The 16320-nt window shown below is 40.9% G+C and overlaps 1 protein-coding gene across 2 annotated transcripts; it reads left to right on the top strand.

Moving 5' to 3' along the window:
- Window positions 1-11920: 11920 nt before the first annotated feature.
- On the top strand, window positions 11921-16088 carry LOC127466522 (cryptic protein-like). Of its 2 annotated transcripts, XM_051777399.1 has the most exons (6): window positions 11921-12159; window positions 12306-12355; window positions 12467-12643; window positions 13461-13575; window positions 13686-13795; window positions 15612-16088. In XM_051777399.1, the coding sequence occupies exons 1-6, from the start codon at window positions 12137-12139 to the stop codon at window positions 15734-15736; spliced, it is 600 nt and encodes a 199-aa protein (XP_051633359.1). In that variant the 5' UTR covers window positions 11921-12136; the 3' UTR covers window positions 15737-16088. The 2 variants fall into 2 exon arrangements, with proteins under 2 accessions (XP_051633359.1, XP_051633360.1); XM_051777400.1 differs by lacking the exon at window positions 12467-12643.
- Window positions 16089-16320: the final 232 nt, after the last annotated feature.

Genomic DNA, 16320 nt, shown 5'->3' with positions numbered 1-16320 from the left:
AGCCACAGTTACAGGATTGCATGATTATTGTCAGACTTGGGGAATGGTTGCCTGAAGCTATCTCTATGCAAGCCCAGAAATTCAACCTGGCATAAACACAGAGCACTTTATTTTTCTCCCTTTGTATCCAAAAATGAGTCTTCTTTTTGCTAAATGGACGCTTGGGAATGGACATAATTTCTGAGAGAATGAAAACTTAACACAGACTAAGCTACACTGACAGTAGGACTCTGGCTTTTAAAAAATAAAACCACTCCTTTTTTTTTATTTTTTGACAACAGACCATTTTTCAAGATGGTTGGGATTTTCCTGTCCTCTGCTCCCTACTAGAAGTTTGATTTTCCTTTCAGAAAAACTAACAATATTCCCATTTCCTCTTCTCCTTCCTTTAATCTCCACAGCATGCTTCACCTTCCTCTCAGGCGACTCAAGTATTTGGGAAGCTATGCTGTAAATCAGATGGGAGAAAGTCATCTAACTGAAAAATAAGCTCTGTTGCCAAATTTTTTATGCATCTGCCTCCCTTTTTTTTTTTTTTTTGGTAAAAGATTCACAGGCAGGTCTCTCTGTACAAGACAGAAAGTTAAGCTGGAGTAGAAGCCAGGAGGATGCAGTTCAAAGTTTTACTGATCTCTAGGGTGGAGTCTTTTCATGCTCAGGCTGACCACTCTTTTACAGGCAACTTGAAGCTCACATCAAATCCCTCACATAAAACAGACAAACGAACTATATCCAGTGTATGTAATAGTACTACCTACAGATTACATGTTTTGTCACCTTGGAACATATACTATTTTCCATTCTCTTTCTACTCATCACTGAAGTGGTACAGTAGACCATGTGATTTGCCTTTTTTTCTTTTTTTTTTAAGTGCAATTTCTTCATCAGATGACTCTTATTGTCTAATATTACAAGCCAGTACTAAGAGTTGCTAGACTGAGACTTTCTGAGATGGCAATCTATGCACAGGGAGCCTTTTCACAGCTGGAGAAGAAGGGAGATATGCAAAGTCAGTAAAGCAGAAGGAAAAAACCCTTCAGGGGAACACTGTAATACTAAATCCCTCAAAATATTTTCTGAGTATGCTTGGTATTCTGTCTCGTTAATGTAAATATATGTAAAAGGCTCCTGTTAGCTGGAATGTGACAGAGTGGATGTAAGGGAACAGATGTGGCACGGATCATTGAAAGAGCTGTTTCATATAAAATGAGATATTGCTCTGGGTCCTTTGATCTGCAGAGGGTTAGAGATGCCTCCCCAAAGCTCCTAATGCTGCAGAACTGTCAGCTGCTAATGAAGAGCTAGAGAGACAAGGCACAGGGTGATTCTGTGCACTGAGAACTGCTGCTCACCCTGAGCTCCAGCAAGCACAGGCACTCACCAACATCTGCCTGCCCTGTGAAATGTGGGAACACCCAGGAGAGGATAACTGGGATGAGGGGTACACAGCATTAAAATGTTAGCATTGAAAGGTTTACATTAATCTGCTTTCCCAGTAAATTGAAAGAATGAGTTCAAGGTGAGCAGGCATTTGAAGACTCCTGTGAGCTACTTCCAAAATGTCCAGTGTGGTCATCCACTCCTTTTTTTTCTGTCATTACTTCTGGCACTATTTCCTTGTTTCTCTCAGATCTCCCAGAATGGTTCTGAGCATCCCCTTGGACAGGAAACAAGTGAGGCTCAGGTGAGGAAGTGTGTTAAAGCTGCAATGAAGGAACATCCCATTCGTCCCCAATGTCACAAACTTCTTGGTAAGGCAGGAAACATTTTAGTTTGTAGTTGCTCCTGCTGGAATCAAAAGCTTCCTTAACAATTTAGTTCTGTCTTTAGCTCAAAATTCTTACTGTACTTAAATTTAAACATCTTCAAAGCAGTTGCAGATTATATCTTGTTACTGAAGTGGGACTTATAATTAGGTGTCAACAAAAAGCATCTGTGTGCCTTAATTTTACAGATCACTTTCCTTTAGAGAGATCTAAAGACTGCTGTTTGAGGTTTGGGTTTGGTGGGGGGTTTTTTGATTGGGTTTTTGGTTGGTTGGTTTGGGCAAGATTGGAGAGAGAGAGAATAGAGAGATTCAGTCCAAGAGGAAGAAAAACAACCACACTGAAGACCAGGCTTGACAAGTAGTAGAGGCAGTTGGTAGTTCACAGCTTTGACAAGTAGCTGTTCACTTCCCCACTTCTCCCTTGTTAAACTATGAAGCATGGAGTTACTCTAGGCACACTAACTCTGATTCCAACACAGGGCTAAAGAAGAGAATTGGCCCATCCTTTTGATTCAAACTCAGCTCTGCAGAACTCCAGCCAGTGCCTAAAGAGTTAACACAGCAGTGTTAACTTAGTTGTGGTACTTTTAGGGAAAACAAAAGCTTAACTGGAGGCAGTTCCTTCAGAATAAAATGGCAGCAAAGACAAGACACATAAAATTATCATCGTATAATCACTCAAGGTCAGGCATGTATATGTGGGCATTGGATCAGATCATTATGTGGGTGCTAAAATACATCCCAGAGGGGAATGCTGGAGTAAATATTCCTTACTGTAGCTCTGCATCTAAGCTGCAAATTCTCTTGCCAGATGTTTTGCCGTGGTTTGTAGATGGTAACCATAATTTTGATATGAGCACATCAGACACAGGTATGTAATACAGATTTATCACTGTGGGATTGGTGGGCAGGGGTGCTTCAGTGGGATCAGCCCCAGCTGCTCAAGCACTGTCCCCAGCTAATACAACCCTTCCATATATCAGAGGGTGTATCATGATGATTTAGTTCCTTCACCTAGATCAGGGATTGTGTTTCTCTCCCACAGACGTCTGTGGCTTTACTCTTGTGAGTAGAATAGAATCTATTGTGCTGAATAGATTTAATCTATTACAAATACACACATAACCAGAGGAGGGACTGAGGAAGAAATTTTGTATCACTGGGGAAACATCAGCACAGTTTACTCAGAGAAGAAACGCATTTTTGTCTTGTCAATTTTTATGTGCAGGAACGAAGGGCAGTTTTCCAAATGATAAACTATCCCAGGCACCTGGAAATCTGTGCTCCTGTAAAAACAGGAAGATTTAACAGAGAAGATGGTAGATTTTCACTTAAAGAGGAAGTTTATAAGTGTTCCCAGGGCAACCATTACGCACCAGTAGAAATGAATTAAGCCAGACCGAGTTTCACCATAAATGTTAAACACATACTCATCTCAAGCTGTAAAGTCATCCCAAATTCACAGATATTTTCTCACTGTCATTGCCTAGGATAAAGTTTACTGCTCACTAGAATTCCCCAGCTATTTCTTTTTCATCTTTAACCACACAAAACTACATTAACAAAATGCACACACACTGTGTTCTCATTTCAGGCCTCTATGTCTCTTGGAGACTCAGGATGTTGTGATAATCTATTAAACTGGCTCAATCTCCTCTTTTTTTTTTTTGCCCCTAAAGATGTTTACAAGCAAACACTACTGAAAAATCACCACATTTACAGAAGTTCTGTGTTCTTCTTCAGTCATTCAGGTATGCCATATTCAGACTAGCTGAGCACATGGATGAAAGTTTCATTTAAATACAGTCATATTAATTCAACCTTTTTGCAATGCTGCCCTCTATGTTTGATCTGTAAAAGGACCAAATTTAAATTAAGTAGTTGGAAACTTTAATCTTTTCTCTCTTCTATGAATGATGATCTGAATGATTCAGGCAGCACAACTGAGGAAACAAGTCTGTGAGAGGAGAAGTAAGGCAGGAAGCCACAAAAATCAGCTTCTCTGAAAAAAAAGAAAAAAGAAAAGAAAAGTTACATTTGCACTAATATACATGTGTATATCACAATGTGAAAATGCAACTGGCATCCTGTCTTGTGCCCTTCATAATCCTTATTACCAAGAAAAACTGTGTTCCAGAAAAATCTTCTCTCAATTTACCATTCCTGGGTTCCAGAAATACCCCCTCAGAACATTTGATGTCATAGCAATGGCATCATTAGTATAACTGCTCACAATATGCCTTGTTAGGTGACTCAGACAATTTCTGCCCTCTTGCCATCAGAGAATTATACCAGCCATGGTCATGCCACAACCAATGGCACCACCACACCAGTATTACATTCCTAACTTGAAGAGTAGCCGGAAAATTGGGTTTGCACAATGTATCTATCCACTCTCAACAAATGCCATCAAGCACGGTTTGCCATCATTAATTATGTCACTCATAGCTGTTCCCTCTCACCATACAGCCATGTTTGGAAAAAAAAGAGAAAACTTTACTTTTTGCATTCAGTAACAGACTATGGACCTGCACCAGTCACTTTTCTTTAAATTTGTTACCATTCTGCCCAAACCAAGAGGGAAGAGTGATGCTAGAAGGCTAATCCTCAAGTTAAATGTATGGTGAGATGTGCTCTGTCTTTAAGAGCATGACTTAAAGTCTGAAGAGATCCCACTTTTGCTTTCCCCCACATTAATTCTGCTGCCAGCACAGAGCCCTCCAGCACACCAGAGTCAACCATTGCTGAAATAGAGATGGCTCATTTTCTTCTGGAATTCCATGAGTGACCTTAAAATAACCCTTTGTATTCCAGACTTTGCTTATGGGATTTCTAGTTTGTTCCTTATCGTGGGATATTTTTGTACTCTCAGAAGTTGGTTCACAGATTGTCCCTAACACTCACAGTCTAGAAACTTTTCACAATTGCATTTCGATATGGCAATGCTTGGATGAAGATACTGAAATCTGGCTTTGCAGCTTTCCCCAAACATCATCACATATGTCCTGTGTCTGGTGTACATACTCCTCACACATATCTCATCAGTGATACCCAGTTGTGGAAGGTGGCTTTTCTATGTGTGTGCATCATGCTGCTTATGTAGACAAGTAGTGGGGGAAAGGAAGGATGAAACAAGACACCAAGGATCCTTTAGGATAATCTAACAGCTCACGACACATGGAAAGGTGCCCTGCCTTCAGTGTCTTGCTCTTTGCCACACATTCCCTCACCCCCTCACCCCCACTGGACCTCTTGCTCAGGTGCTTCAATTCATAAGCCAGAAAACTAGATCAGAAAAAAGACATGTAGGTTTATTCCAGGTTAACAAATGGATTCGTCTCCATAAGAGGTCAAATGCCACTAAAGCCAATGCAAACCTCAGCATATGCTTGACTTGGGAATTAGCCTTCTGACACTGGCTCAGCTTTAATATGTAACTTCATCTTAAAGCAATGCCAGCGTCCTTGGACAACTTGAAGGTCAAATGCAGGATCTATGCAGGGTTTTCCATTCACAGCCCCCTGGGATATGCATCTCCATCCCTGGAATTAGGCTGTGGAATCCCCACCTCTTCTTCTGGGACTCCTTCCAGGCTGTCATGAAATTCCTAATTTGTATCTTGTTATATAAACCCAGAAAACTTTCTGGGGTCATATCCTGCTGCAGCACTGTTAAAAAAGGGCTGAGCCACACTGCAGTGATTCCAAATGAAAACAGTGGGGAAACAAACACCTGACAGCTATTCAACGTTTGAATTGCTTCTGCCTTTACTGCTAGAGTGAATCACTTGGCTGGGTAAAATTTCATTCTGGTTTCAGCTGACAGCACCAGACAAGACTGCTGAGCCAGGTCAAAACAAGCCATTTAAACTCCAGCAATTGTGTTTTGTGTATGGTAAAGATAGATTTCCAGGTAGATGCCTCTAAGGTAATTTTGCAAGAGAAATACAGTTTAAGTGCATGACTGCACTAATGCTGGGCCCACAAATGGGCCCCGTAATAAGACACTACAAGTCTGCAGCCAAAAAAGAGCTCATTCCTAAACCTGAAGTGTTGAGACAACTTTCTGGATGGTGGACAAGATAAAAACACACACCTGATAGCATTATGAAGAGAAGTGCATTCAGCCAAAAATGTAGAGCACAGCACCACTAACATCACAAAAATAATTCCTGGCTCTCGGCAGAGCCCATGGTAGTCAAAAGTTTCATTTTTTCGAACTTCAAAATAAATAATTGTGCAAAATTTCCCTCAGTACTTTCTTTTTCTTCAATAAAATACCAAAAATAGATATTCAAAAAAGAAGCATAAAAGTTTCAATCTTGAAGTCTTTTGGTGTTAGCATTTATTCATTTGCCAAAGGACCTTTCCCTCAGAGGAAGATAATTGGGATTTTATCACTTCCCATGTACATTGGCAGATTTTTTTTTAAATTTTCTTTTTTTCTGTATACATGTACTACTTCCATTTTCATTACAAAACATTTACATCATCATATTGATTTTTTAAATCATCTTTAATGACCAACCATTGGACTCAGAGAAAGAAAAACCTTCAGAATGTTGTGTTACGAGGCTGGGTTTATTCTATAAATTTGTGTCAGGCCGTAACAGAGCATTACATCTTTGTATGACATCTGTGTAAGGTTCCCTTTCCAAGGGAGTGTTGTAGCTGTTTCCTTCCATTTGGTAATATTGTTCCCATCTCATTTGTACTAAACTTCATCCATATGTTGTCAGAGAGATGTGGGATGACTGCTCTACTCCACTGTATATAATGCTAATAGGATGAAAGCATTGAAGTTGGTATAATTATCATGTGGATATATTACCTGAGGTTTATTTCCCGGGGAAGGGAAGAACAATATAAATATAGGAACTGAAATCTATTTACAGATTCCACAGTCAATTTAATCTGGTATAAATTAGCTCTGCCACAGAAAGGGGCTGCTTGTCACACAGCCTTGGCTGCTTATCCCTACCTTCTGTTTCTGCCAGCCCTGGAGCTCACGAGGCAAATCCACATCAGGGAACTAATTCAGCTGAAAAATAATTTATTTTTTTTCCTTTTCCGAGCTGAGTTTTTCATTCAGATAAACTCCCTGCCCCATCTCATTCATGGCTGCACAAACAGCAATGACAGTGTGAGGGAGACAATACAAACAGGTAACCCATGGTGTAAGACAGCCTGGGACTCACCCTTTTAGCAGCAGCAGCCATTTATCCCGTTTAAGCTGATCCTGGACCTGTGACATTAGTTATAATGGTGGCAGTCACTGTATGGATTCTCTCATTTTCCTCTAAGTCACTTCCCTCAAGTCAGTTAGTGGCTGATTGCAAATAAACCAATGTAAGCCACCCTTAACCTGGAGTGAAGAAAAGCTGTTTGGGTTATTTATCCTGTTCATTCATATGTGGAAATGGAGAGGCAACAACAGCAACCTCCACATGATCCTATAGGAAATTCCTGGCAGTGATAAGAGCTGGATTAACCAGTGTCTGTTGAGAATAGTTCTGTGACACCATAAAAATCGTTCCACCCAACTGTGCTGAAGTTCAGCACAGTCTTCAGAAAGCAAGGGTAGCTGTCACAAATCCTTATAGCAAGCTGTAGACCACAAAAACAAATAAAAATCTCAGGCTGGCTAGTATTAGGTCTTTCCATCAAGTATTCTTAACATTTTATGAGTTAAAAGCATATTCTGAGAGGTCCCAGTCTAGATTGCCTAGGGTCTGCCCTTTCCTCAGAAAACTCTGTGTCACCCTGACTGAGAGGTTTTGTTCATAAAATTCTATATTTCCAATATTTCAATAAATGCCCCGGGGGGGGGGGGGGTGTTCATTGCTTTTCATTATTTTCCATAATGTTCTGCATAACTGATTTAACACTGCTCAGTGTGGTTAGAGATCTAGTCCTAACCCTAAGATGGAATTTTGGAACCTAAAGCTTTCTAGTCAGCAGATTTCTTGGCTGCACTGACTATAGTTGAGCTAATCCAGAAGAGGCTTTCAGAACAGTTCCCAGAAAGCTAAAGACATTCACGTTTTCTTCATCCTTGCTCCTGATTTTTCCAATGTTCCAGTCCTTAGACATCTGTTAATCCTGAAGCTTTAAGAAATACAGAATATTTACACAGGAATACAGTTGGTATGAAAAAGTAATATAGCAAAACAAAACAAAAAAAAGCATTATCCACACTTCATGTCTCAGTGTAGTGGTTCATTCGGGTGTCAGGAAAGTGCTGCAGACCCACAGTTCCCTGGGTGAGCATGAGAAGAATTATGAGAACTAATAAAAAAACCCCAAAAATAATAAAAATAATAATAACAACAATAATAAAAACAATAACAATAATAAAAATAATAAAAAATAAATAATAAAAAATGAGAACTAATAAAATAGCACCACATTTTCCTACCACACTTACCCATAGAGGCTACTTGATCTGCTGTCAGAACTCACAGCGATGAAGACCCCTAATTAATGTTTAGCCATCTCCTGTGTACACAGGGCTTGATTGAAATGCTCAGGACCAGCACTTCTGTTGGCTCCACTCTTATCTTACCCGAAGCTGATAAAGGGAGTGTTTCTACCCTTCCTGCAGCTCCTCACAGATCCCTGGGCAGAAGCAATCACTCTCTGGCAGATTCTGTCAACAACAAACAACAGCACTTTTCCGCAGTGTCACACCAGTCTCACCTCGATATGCAGTCAGGCAGCAGCAGCATCCGAGCAATTTACTCTGCTCCCATTCCTATGCCGTGCCTGGACGGTGAGGCTACAGGGAGAAGGAAGAAACAAGGTATAAAAAGCGAGAAATGTTTACCAACTGCTTTACTGTTCCCCAGGTTGTTAAACAAATGGCACAGAGTGTGAAAATTGATCCGGTATTTCTTTGCCAGTATCCCCATTTTGAAAATTACCTCCAGTATAGGGATGGGAATTTGATACCCCAGGAAAGATCTCCATGAGAACTACAGTGACACTGCACTTTGTAAAAAAAACCCAAAACATTGTGTGATGTTTTTGTGTTTACTTATGTCTGTTTAATTTGTTTTCTGCCTTCGATTTATGGAAAGGGGAAAAGCAACATGCTAAGTACTAAATGCCAACATTTCAACATTTGAATATTGTAACTTAAAGTGATACTAATAGTTAGACCAGACTAAAAATTAATATTTTGTTTCCTATATACTAACAAAAAAAAAGAACAATTGTAACTACAGCTGTTCTTTTTAAACTCTAAGTACTGCCCCCATTATATAGTTAGAGAACTCAAATGAAAACAACAGTTATTTGGATTGTAAGCACTTTTCACGTGTTGATAACACATACATGTTTAGTCAATACATGCAAAAATGACATCTCTTTTATTTGTATGAAGCGTTTTTCAGTCCTAATTCAGAACAGCGTCTGTTGTTACAAAAGTACTTTAAAATATATGATAGGTTTCAAGCAAGCACCTAAACCTTAACTTAAACCTTAGTTTAGAAGTCCTTGTCAGTCACAGCTGGTGGAGGCACTCAGCATAATGGGGAAAGTAATCTATCTCTTCAAAATTTTTGCTGTTTAAGATAGGAAAACCAAAATCCCCGCCTGAATTAACATGTGATTTTTATGGTAACAACTTTTCTAATAAATATCTTACCCCCAAGCGTTGGCATAAAAGTTCTTCTAGTGCTGATTTAGCTGAATTGCCCACAAACTAACATCACAGACACTCAGTCCTGAAAGACATGGTACTTTGATACAAGTCTAGGACAAGAATAGCTTCACCTAAATTAGTTTAAATTAGCAACAAACATAAAACACACCATGAAACAAGATGCCATGAAGTTAAAGAGTCAGCCTGTACCTACAAGAAAAAAGTTGAGCTTAGATCAGTTGGAGTCAATAGTTCTACCAGCACTGGCAATGTCTTATCCACCAAGTCTGAGGTACCCCTGCAGAGTTTATTGAGTACCTCAGCCCTCTCTATATCCATTGTCACCAGTTCTCCTCTCTCATTTATCAGAGAGGGGGGGTATACTCTCATTGGCCTTTCTTTTTTGATCTGTGTACTTATGGAATCCCTATTTGTTACTCTTCATTTTCAAAGGGCCTTAGCTTTTCTGACTCCAACCCCACACAACCTGTCCTCTGCCCAGGTCACCTGTCCCTGCTTCTACCAGTTGTGCATTTCCTTCTCACTCCTCAGTTTCAGGAGCAAATCTTTGCTTAGCCATGCTGGTTTCCAGGCTGTCTTGCTTGATTTCCTATGCTAAGAAAACTATGCCTTAAGCAGATGCCAGGTCTGGTCAGTTCCTCTGTTCCCAGTTTCCCCAGGGGATCTCATCCACTGATTCTTCTAACAGCTGGAATTCATCCTTTCAAAGTCCAAGGTCCTGACTTTGCTCTTTGCCAGGCCTCTGTTCCTTGAGGTCATGAACTCAATCAGGGTCCAGCCACCACAACCCAGGCTGCTCCAACCTTAACCCTTCTAATGAGCTCATTAAAATGAACACCAGATCCAGTAACACTTCTGGTTGGTTTGCCCAGTGCCTGGACCAGGGAGTTGTCCCAGACGCAGTCCAGGGAGATCCTGGATTGCTTGCCAGCTGGCTATGTTGCTTTCCCAGGAGACATCCGTGTCATTCCATCAGGATGGAAGCTTGCAAGCGCAATAATCCTGGAAGGCCTGAAGCAAAAGGCCTCTTCAGCAGCTTCCCCTGATTAGACATCCTGCAGCAGACCCCAGCCACACGGTGTCTTTTGTTGGTCCTGTCTTTGATTTTTACCCACAGGCTCTCAACCTTCTCATGGTTGTTTCTCAGAGGCAGCTCTTCACAATCCATCTGTTCCTTTACACAGAGCATTCCCCCACCCCTTCTTCCCAGCCTCTCTCTTCTGGAAAGCTTACAACCCTGGATTGCAGTGCTCCAGTTGTGTGTCCCACCATGTTTCCATGATAGCAGTTAGGTCATAGGTTTCTAATTGTACCATGGTTTCCATCTTCTCTTACTAGTTGCCCGTGTTGCATGCAGTGGTGTAAGAGAATATGTCCTCAGAACACCCTCCATTTGCTTCAGTGCCAAGAGGGTGACTTTAATTAGCACAGCTCTCTTTGTAAATTAAGCCAGCCTTTGTACCAAATTGGATGAGAAACGATCACAGTTCAGATGGGGCAAATCTGACAAATGACAGCCACGGGGAGTCACAAACCAGGAGAAGGTAATGTCTTTAGTCAGTGCAGCCATTTCTTCAGTGGAGGTCTGATCCCTATGTCTGATATGATCATGTATCTAGCCAAGATGTAACTTGTACTAGCTTCGTTTGCACTGGCACCATGAAAGCATCCCTTCTTCACATGTCCTTCCCTCCCACCAAAAAAAACCCAAAACAAGCTGTATTGTTGTAATTCCCTGTCACAACTTAAGTACTGACCACATGCACTTTGGGGTACAGGCCATCTGAGAAAAGGCTGCCCAGAGCTGCTCTTTTAGCACTGCCCAGAGGCAGGTCCTTTTGCAGATCCCACTGAGTCATAGTAAAGTCGTGTGAGTGGTCTTAGCCCATTGCAGTGCACATGATAAATCACACGTAGGTATCTGCTGATACTGCATGAACTCAGACTAGGAATACTCAGGCTAGGAATACTCACTCATGGATCTAATTTTACTAACAATAAAAAAAGTTTCAAAAAACGTCTCAGAAGGTTATTAACAGCTCATGTGAGACAGCAACCTTCTGTCAAGAACCTCATATTGCCTTTTGTAGTACCAGGCTCTAAGGATCTGTGCTGCAAAGTGGTACTATCTCATAAAGCAGGCCCCTTGTGGAAAACCCTGGCAAAGACAAGGCACGTAGGTAGAGCTGGGCCTTTTAACCTTCATTATATATACCTGCTGCAGTTTCCAGTACTATATACATTATATATACCTACTGCAGTTCTACAGAACAGTGGTTTTTCTGTTTTGGTTGGGGGTTTTGTTTTTTTTTTTTTCCCCACGCAGTATGAGGCGGCTCAAAGTCCTTTATGTCAAGAAATAAGCTGGAGCTGAGTCCTTCCTGCCTTGGGCTGTTCGTTGTGCTCACGGGCGCTTAACTCTGCCCCCACCCAGCAGTGGATGCCCCCGCTTTGCTCCACCCTCCAGGGACTGGCCGGGGAGTCCCTGCCCGCCAGGACCGCGGTGAGGGCTCAGCTGCAGGCTGTGCCCTTGGGACTCCTGGTGTGAGCTGGATAGCAAGAGAACAGTTTTCTCCATCCCGCTTTCTCCGTCTCCTGTTGCCGTGTATGGTGTGAGGACAGCCTGCAGGAGGGGGCTCAGGACACCTTCCTCCTGCCGAAGCTTTCCCGGAGGACCTCGAGGGAATTTCAAACTGCAGGAAAATGTACTGTGAAAATCACGTTAGGTAAGTTCACCCCGAGCTGCCGGGGGACCTTCTCCAGCCAGGGATGCTTTTTCCTTTAGTCTTTGAAAAGTTCGCGCACCCACCTTCGTTTTAGTGTTTGACTTGTTGGCACGTATTTATTTCAGTTCATGGGGGTTTTTTTGCAGAGTTCTGTTCACTGTGACGCTGGTCTGGCAGGCCGTTCATTTAGGAAAAGGTAAGGGAAGCTTCGTGTTTCTCACCGCCCCGTCGTGTTCCCCTTGCACATTTAGCCTGTGTATTTCTTTATTAAAAGAAATTCCCTTCCATATTTGCACTTCTTGTCAAGGCCGTGGTAAAGAAGAAAGTGAAGAAGATGTGAAAAGTCTCAATGCCACAGCTCAAAAGCAGCAGCCCAAGAACGAAGGGATTTTTATAAATGCACTCAATGACATGAATCAGAGTTATGAAAGCAGAAAGCAACAGAGTTCCAGGTCATTGGTACCTTTCACTGGAATTACAGAGAGTAGGTAACATTGTTTATGTAAACAATCCGCATAATTACTTTTTATAAAACTGTTATCCTAGAATTTTCCAGCCTGTTGGTTTTCCGTGATCACTCAGGAAATGGTGATAAAAATTTAAGGTAGAACTGAGGACCTCTCACTTGCAAAATGTGGTAATGAAAAGGGAATGATACTAAGAATCACTTGCGTAGACAAAAGTATCTGAAATCTCGTAACATTCTGTTCATTTGTTCAAATTAACTAGAATTCATGATAATAAAAAAGTTACTTTAAAAAAAAAAAAGTTTGAGCTGCATGAAAGCAACAGTACTAACACGGGGGGGGGGGGGGGGGGAAATGTAGTCGGTTTCTTCCCACATATATTAAGTTTTATACTGGTGCTCAATCCCAGGAGTCTGAGAAAGGTTGAAGGGAGCGTTCCCCCCTCCTCTCAAAATTAAATAACAAAGCATCCTTTATTCAAAAATAAGCATCGCTTTCCAGTAACTGCCTCATTTCTTAGTGTGATTGAAACCGCTGTCTGTCAAAGTGAAATATTTCACCCGAGTACATGATGCTGCTACAGGATTGCCAGGCGTTGCTCCTTCACCATCCTGTAATCCCTGGTAGTTTGTTTCTAATCCTTAACTAAACAAACTGGATTTAGCTGAACAAACACTCCTAACAGGCTTATAATTTTATTGTCTCTAAAAACAATAAAACCAGATATCCTTTGGCTACTTTGGCAACTGGAGAGACCTGAGGTGGAAAAGCGAGGAAAAGGTGAGGTTCAGAGCCCCTGAGATACTTGTTAACATCTGTAATATTGTCTTGCAGGTAAAAAACTGAGCAGACACTGCTGCCAAAACGGAGGGACCTGTATTTTAGGGACTTTCTGTGCCTGCCTAAAGCATTTCACTGGCAGATACTGCGAACACGACGAGCGGCAAAGGTAAAAAAAAAAAAAAATCAGACCAAAATGGAAGGAAAAGTGAACGAAATGCTCTGGATGGTTGTTTTTGGGATCAGGCATGTACCAAATGTCTCCCTTGTCGTTGGCAGCAACTGCGGCAGCATCGCCCACGGCGCCTGGGTGCTGAAGGGCTGCTGGTTGTGCCGCTGCGGCTACGGGACCCTGAATTGCCTGTCGGAAATAATGTGGGATAACTGCGGTAAGAAATGGCATCAAATCAAACAATTTTGTCCCGTGGGTGATAGAATTGCCTTCTGCAAGGATGGGGCCCTCGGAGGATGCTGTGTGTGTGCTCTGTTCAGACTTCTACAGTGGGCTGCTTTGCTTCAGAGAGTGCATTAGTGAAGCAGTGAACAGCACCGCTGTTGCCTGCATAGTGCATCCCGTTAAATACTTTCAGATCTTTATAATTCTGTGCAGTAGGAAACTTTCCACCGCTCTAATTGAAAATTACAGAGATTAAATATTTCTCCACTCTGCAAAATCTGCACATCTACGGCTTCTCATTTAACCACATCCAAGCATACAAAATATGTTTTGGAAAGGAAAAAAAACAGTAGTGTTAAACTGGTGTGGTGTAAGTAAAAACCGTATTAGATTAGAGAAGTTGTGAAAACTTTCATGTTCTCATGTAAACTACTTATAACATAGAATTATCAGTCATAAACAATTTACAAAACTAATCTGAACCTTATTTTAAGATCTTTATCTTCATAATGTTCATATACAGCGTTCTAAGACAGAGCACACTTCACACAAAAAAACATGTAGCCATGTCCTGATCAGTGTTAAGTAGTGCCATCCAGTCTCCTGAAAACCACTGTATTTGTCTTTCTACATCAGCCTGTGAAAATCCTTGAATAAACGGATGAATATTTTTCAATCAGCTAGAATAAAGATTTAAAGATTTGCTTTAACAGGTATTATTTTCCATGGAGAACTGGCTACTTTGATCCAGATTGTTTTCAATACTCTTGAGATGACTAATGAGGGTTTAACAATATTTCCACTTCAGTGGCAAAGTCAGTGCGAGATATTCTTGCCCTTTCCACCCATCATGTCTTAATCCCATCTTGTGCTTTCCTTCAATTGTGCCAGTTTCACTGGTTAGCGGGGTGAGAAAACAACAGACCTAAAGAGTTTCAAGATTCAGTTGCAGCCCGATGAACTGGCAGCCTCTTATTTCCTGACCAGATTCCTACCTGAGTAGCAGTGTCTTGAACCTATGACTCCTGAGTTATGCCACCAACTCAAATGTAAATGCAAATTTTAAAATATCGGGTGACATTCCTATCCTTGCAACCCCAGACAAAAACAAAAACAAACAAACGAACAAAAAAATTAAAACCCACCACCAGAACCACTTTTTCCTTGAGGTTGTCTATACTGAGCAATTACATGTAGCACACAGCTCGCTCATTTAACTCTTCGGAAGAGTTAAATGCTTGGGTGTTCACCTTTGAATCAGCCCTACTGTTTCCTATTAAAGGAGCAAAAGACATAATGAGCCTCCCCACGCTCAGTAAAAGCAGTCTGCTGCTTACTGCTCTTGAGCTCAGTTTAAAGAAGACAATGAAAGGTGTCAGTGAAGAATCCTCTGAGCAGCAACTCGGTGGCTTTCACGTAAAGGAGGGTCTGGCTTTCTGCTTGTGCTGCAAGTGAAGTCCCCTCCTGTTAAAGGAAGGGTTAAAAGCTGACATTCAGGCTTGAGTGCATACCTCTTGTGAAGTTCTTCCTCTTGCTTTTGCTTGGTATTTACTTTTGATTATTCTGAGATTAATGCCTGCAAGAGCTGATAAATGCTATCAGTTGCTCCTCAAACGATCATTGATGGGACATCTATTTACATCTCTCTCCTGAGAATAGTCCCTTTGATTGGCTTTAACAGCTGATACCTTTAACTTAAGTACCTGCGAGATGTCAGAGGACTTTTCAAGTATATTGAAAGTCTTTTGTTTTCAAATTTACATATTTATTTATTAACCATCTTATTTTCTCGATTTTTTTTTTCCCAGAACTGAAATCAGAAAAGGAGGAAATTACCAGACTGTATTCTAATGGGTTAAGATTACAGCAAACAGTGTTTGCAGTCGCTTGCCTGCTCACCATCCTTCTGGAGTTCTGCTGCTGGCAGTTGTGAAACTGGACAAGGGGATATATATGAGGGTTGATGTAACCCTCACCATGAGCCATACAATTTTCTTTTTCTGTGAGCTACAGAAGACTCTTCTACCTACTTGCTGGAGACATATTAAGATATATTAATTCATGCTGAAATGTTTGGATTATTAGAAATTCAGATTATATAAATATGAAGTATTTATTATTATATTATTATATTATTACTGCTATCGATGTCTGATTCTAATGATTCTTTATTTCTAAAATACTCTTCTTCCAGTGGAAGCAAACACCCCTTCAATGTTCTGTGCCTTAAGTATTGTAACTTATAGTAATTTCTTTTGTACACAGTACAAGTATTTTAACAAATAAAGCTGATTTCATTCCTGAAAAGCCTTATGTTTAGCTTTACTTAAACTTGAAAACTTACCTGCCATTTGTCATTCTATTGTATCCTGTAAGAAAAGGGCAGGGTGGAACAAACCATCAGAAATTTAAAGAGATAAAGAGGGTTTTAAGCATAGATATCTTAAAAACCCTAACATGGAGAAGAACTGTAAAGGTTACATAGTCTTTCAGGTTTTATTATTAATTTATTATAAC

This window comes from Manacus candei, unplaced genomic scaffold (assembly GCF_025592945.1).
Source record: "Manacus candei isolate 608988 ecotype Guabito, Panama unplaced genomic scaffold, ASM2559294v1 h1tg000010l, whole genome shotgun sequence".
NCBI classification, from domain to species: domain Eukaryota; kingdom Metazoa; phylum Chordata; class Aves; order Passeriformes; family Pipridae; genus Manacus; species Manacus candei.
Note: the sequence above shows the minus strand (reverse complement) of the source record. Positions and strands in the feature narration are given on the sequence as shown.

Excerpts from the sequence above, each read along its gene's own strand:
- LOC127466522 (XM_051777399.1), top strand. The coding sequence starts at position 12,137 with ATGTACTGTGAAAATCACGTTAG. Across the intron at positions 12,160-12,305 it reads TACTGTGAAAATCACGTTAG|AGTTCTGTTCACTGTGACGC; the intron begins GTAAGTTCACCC and ends GTTTTTTTGCAG. Across the intron at positions 12,644-13,460 it reads TTTCACTGGAATTACAGAGA|GTAAAAAACTGAGCAGACAC; the intron begins GTAGGTAACATT and ends ATTGTCTTGCAG.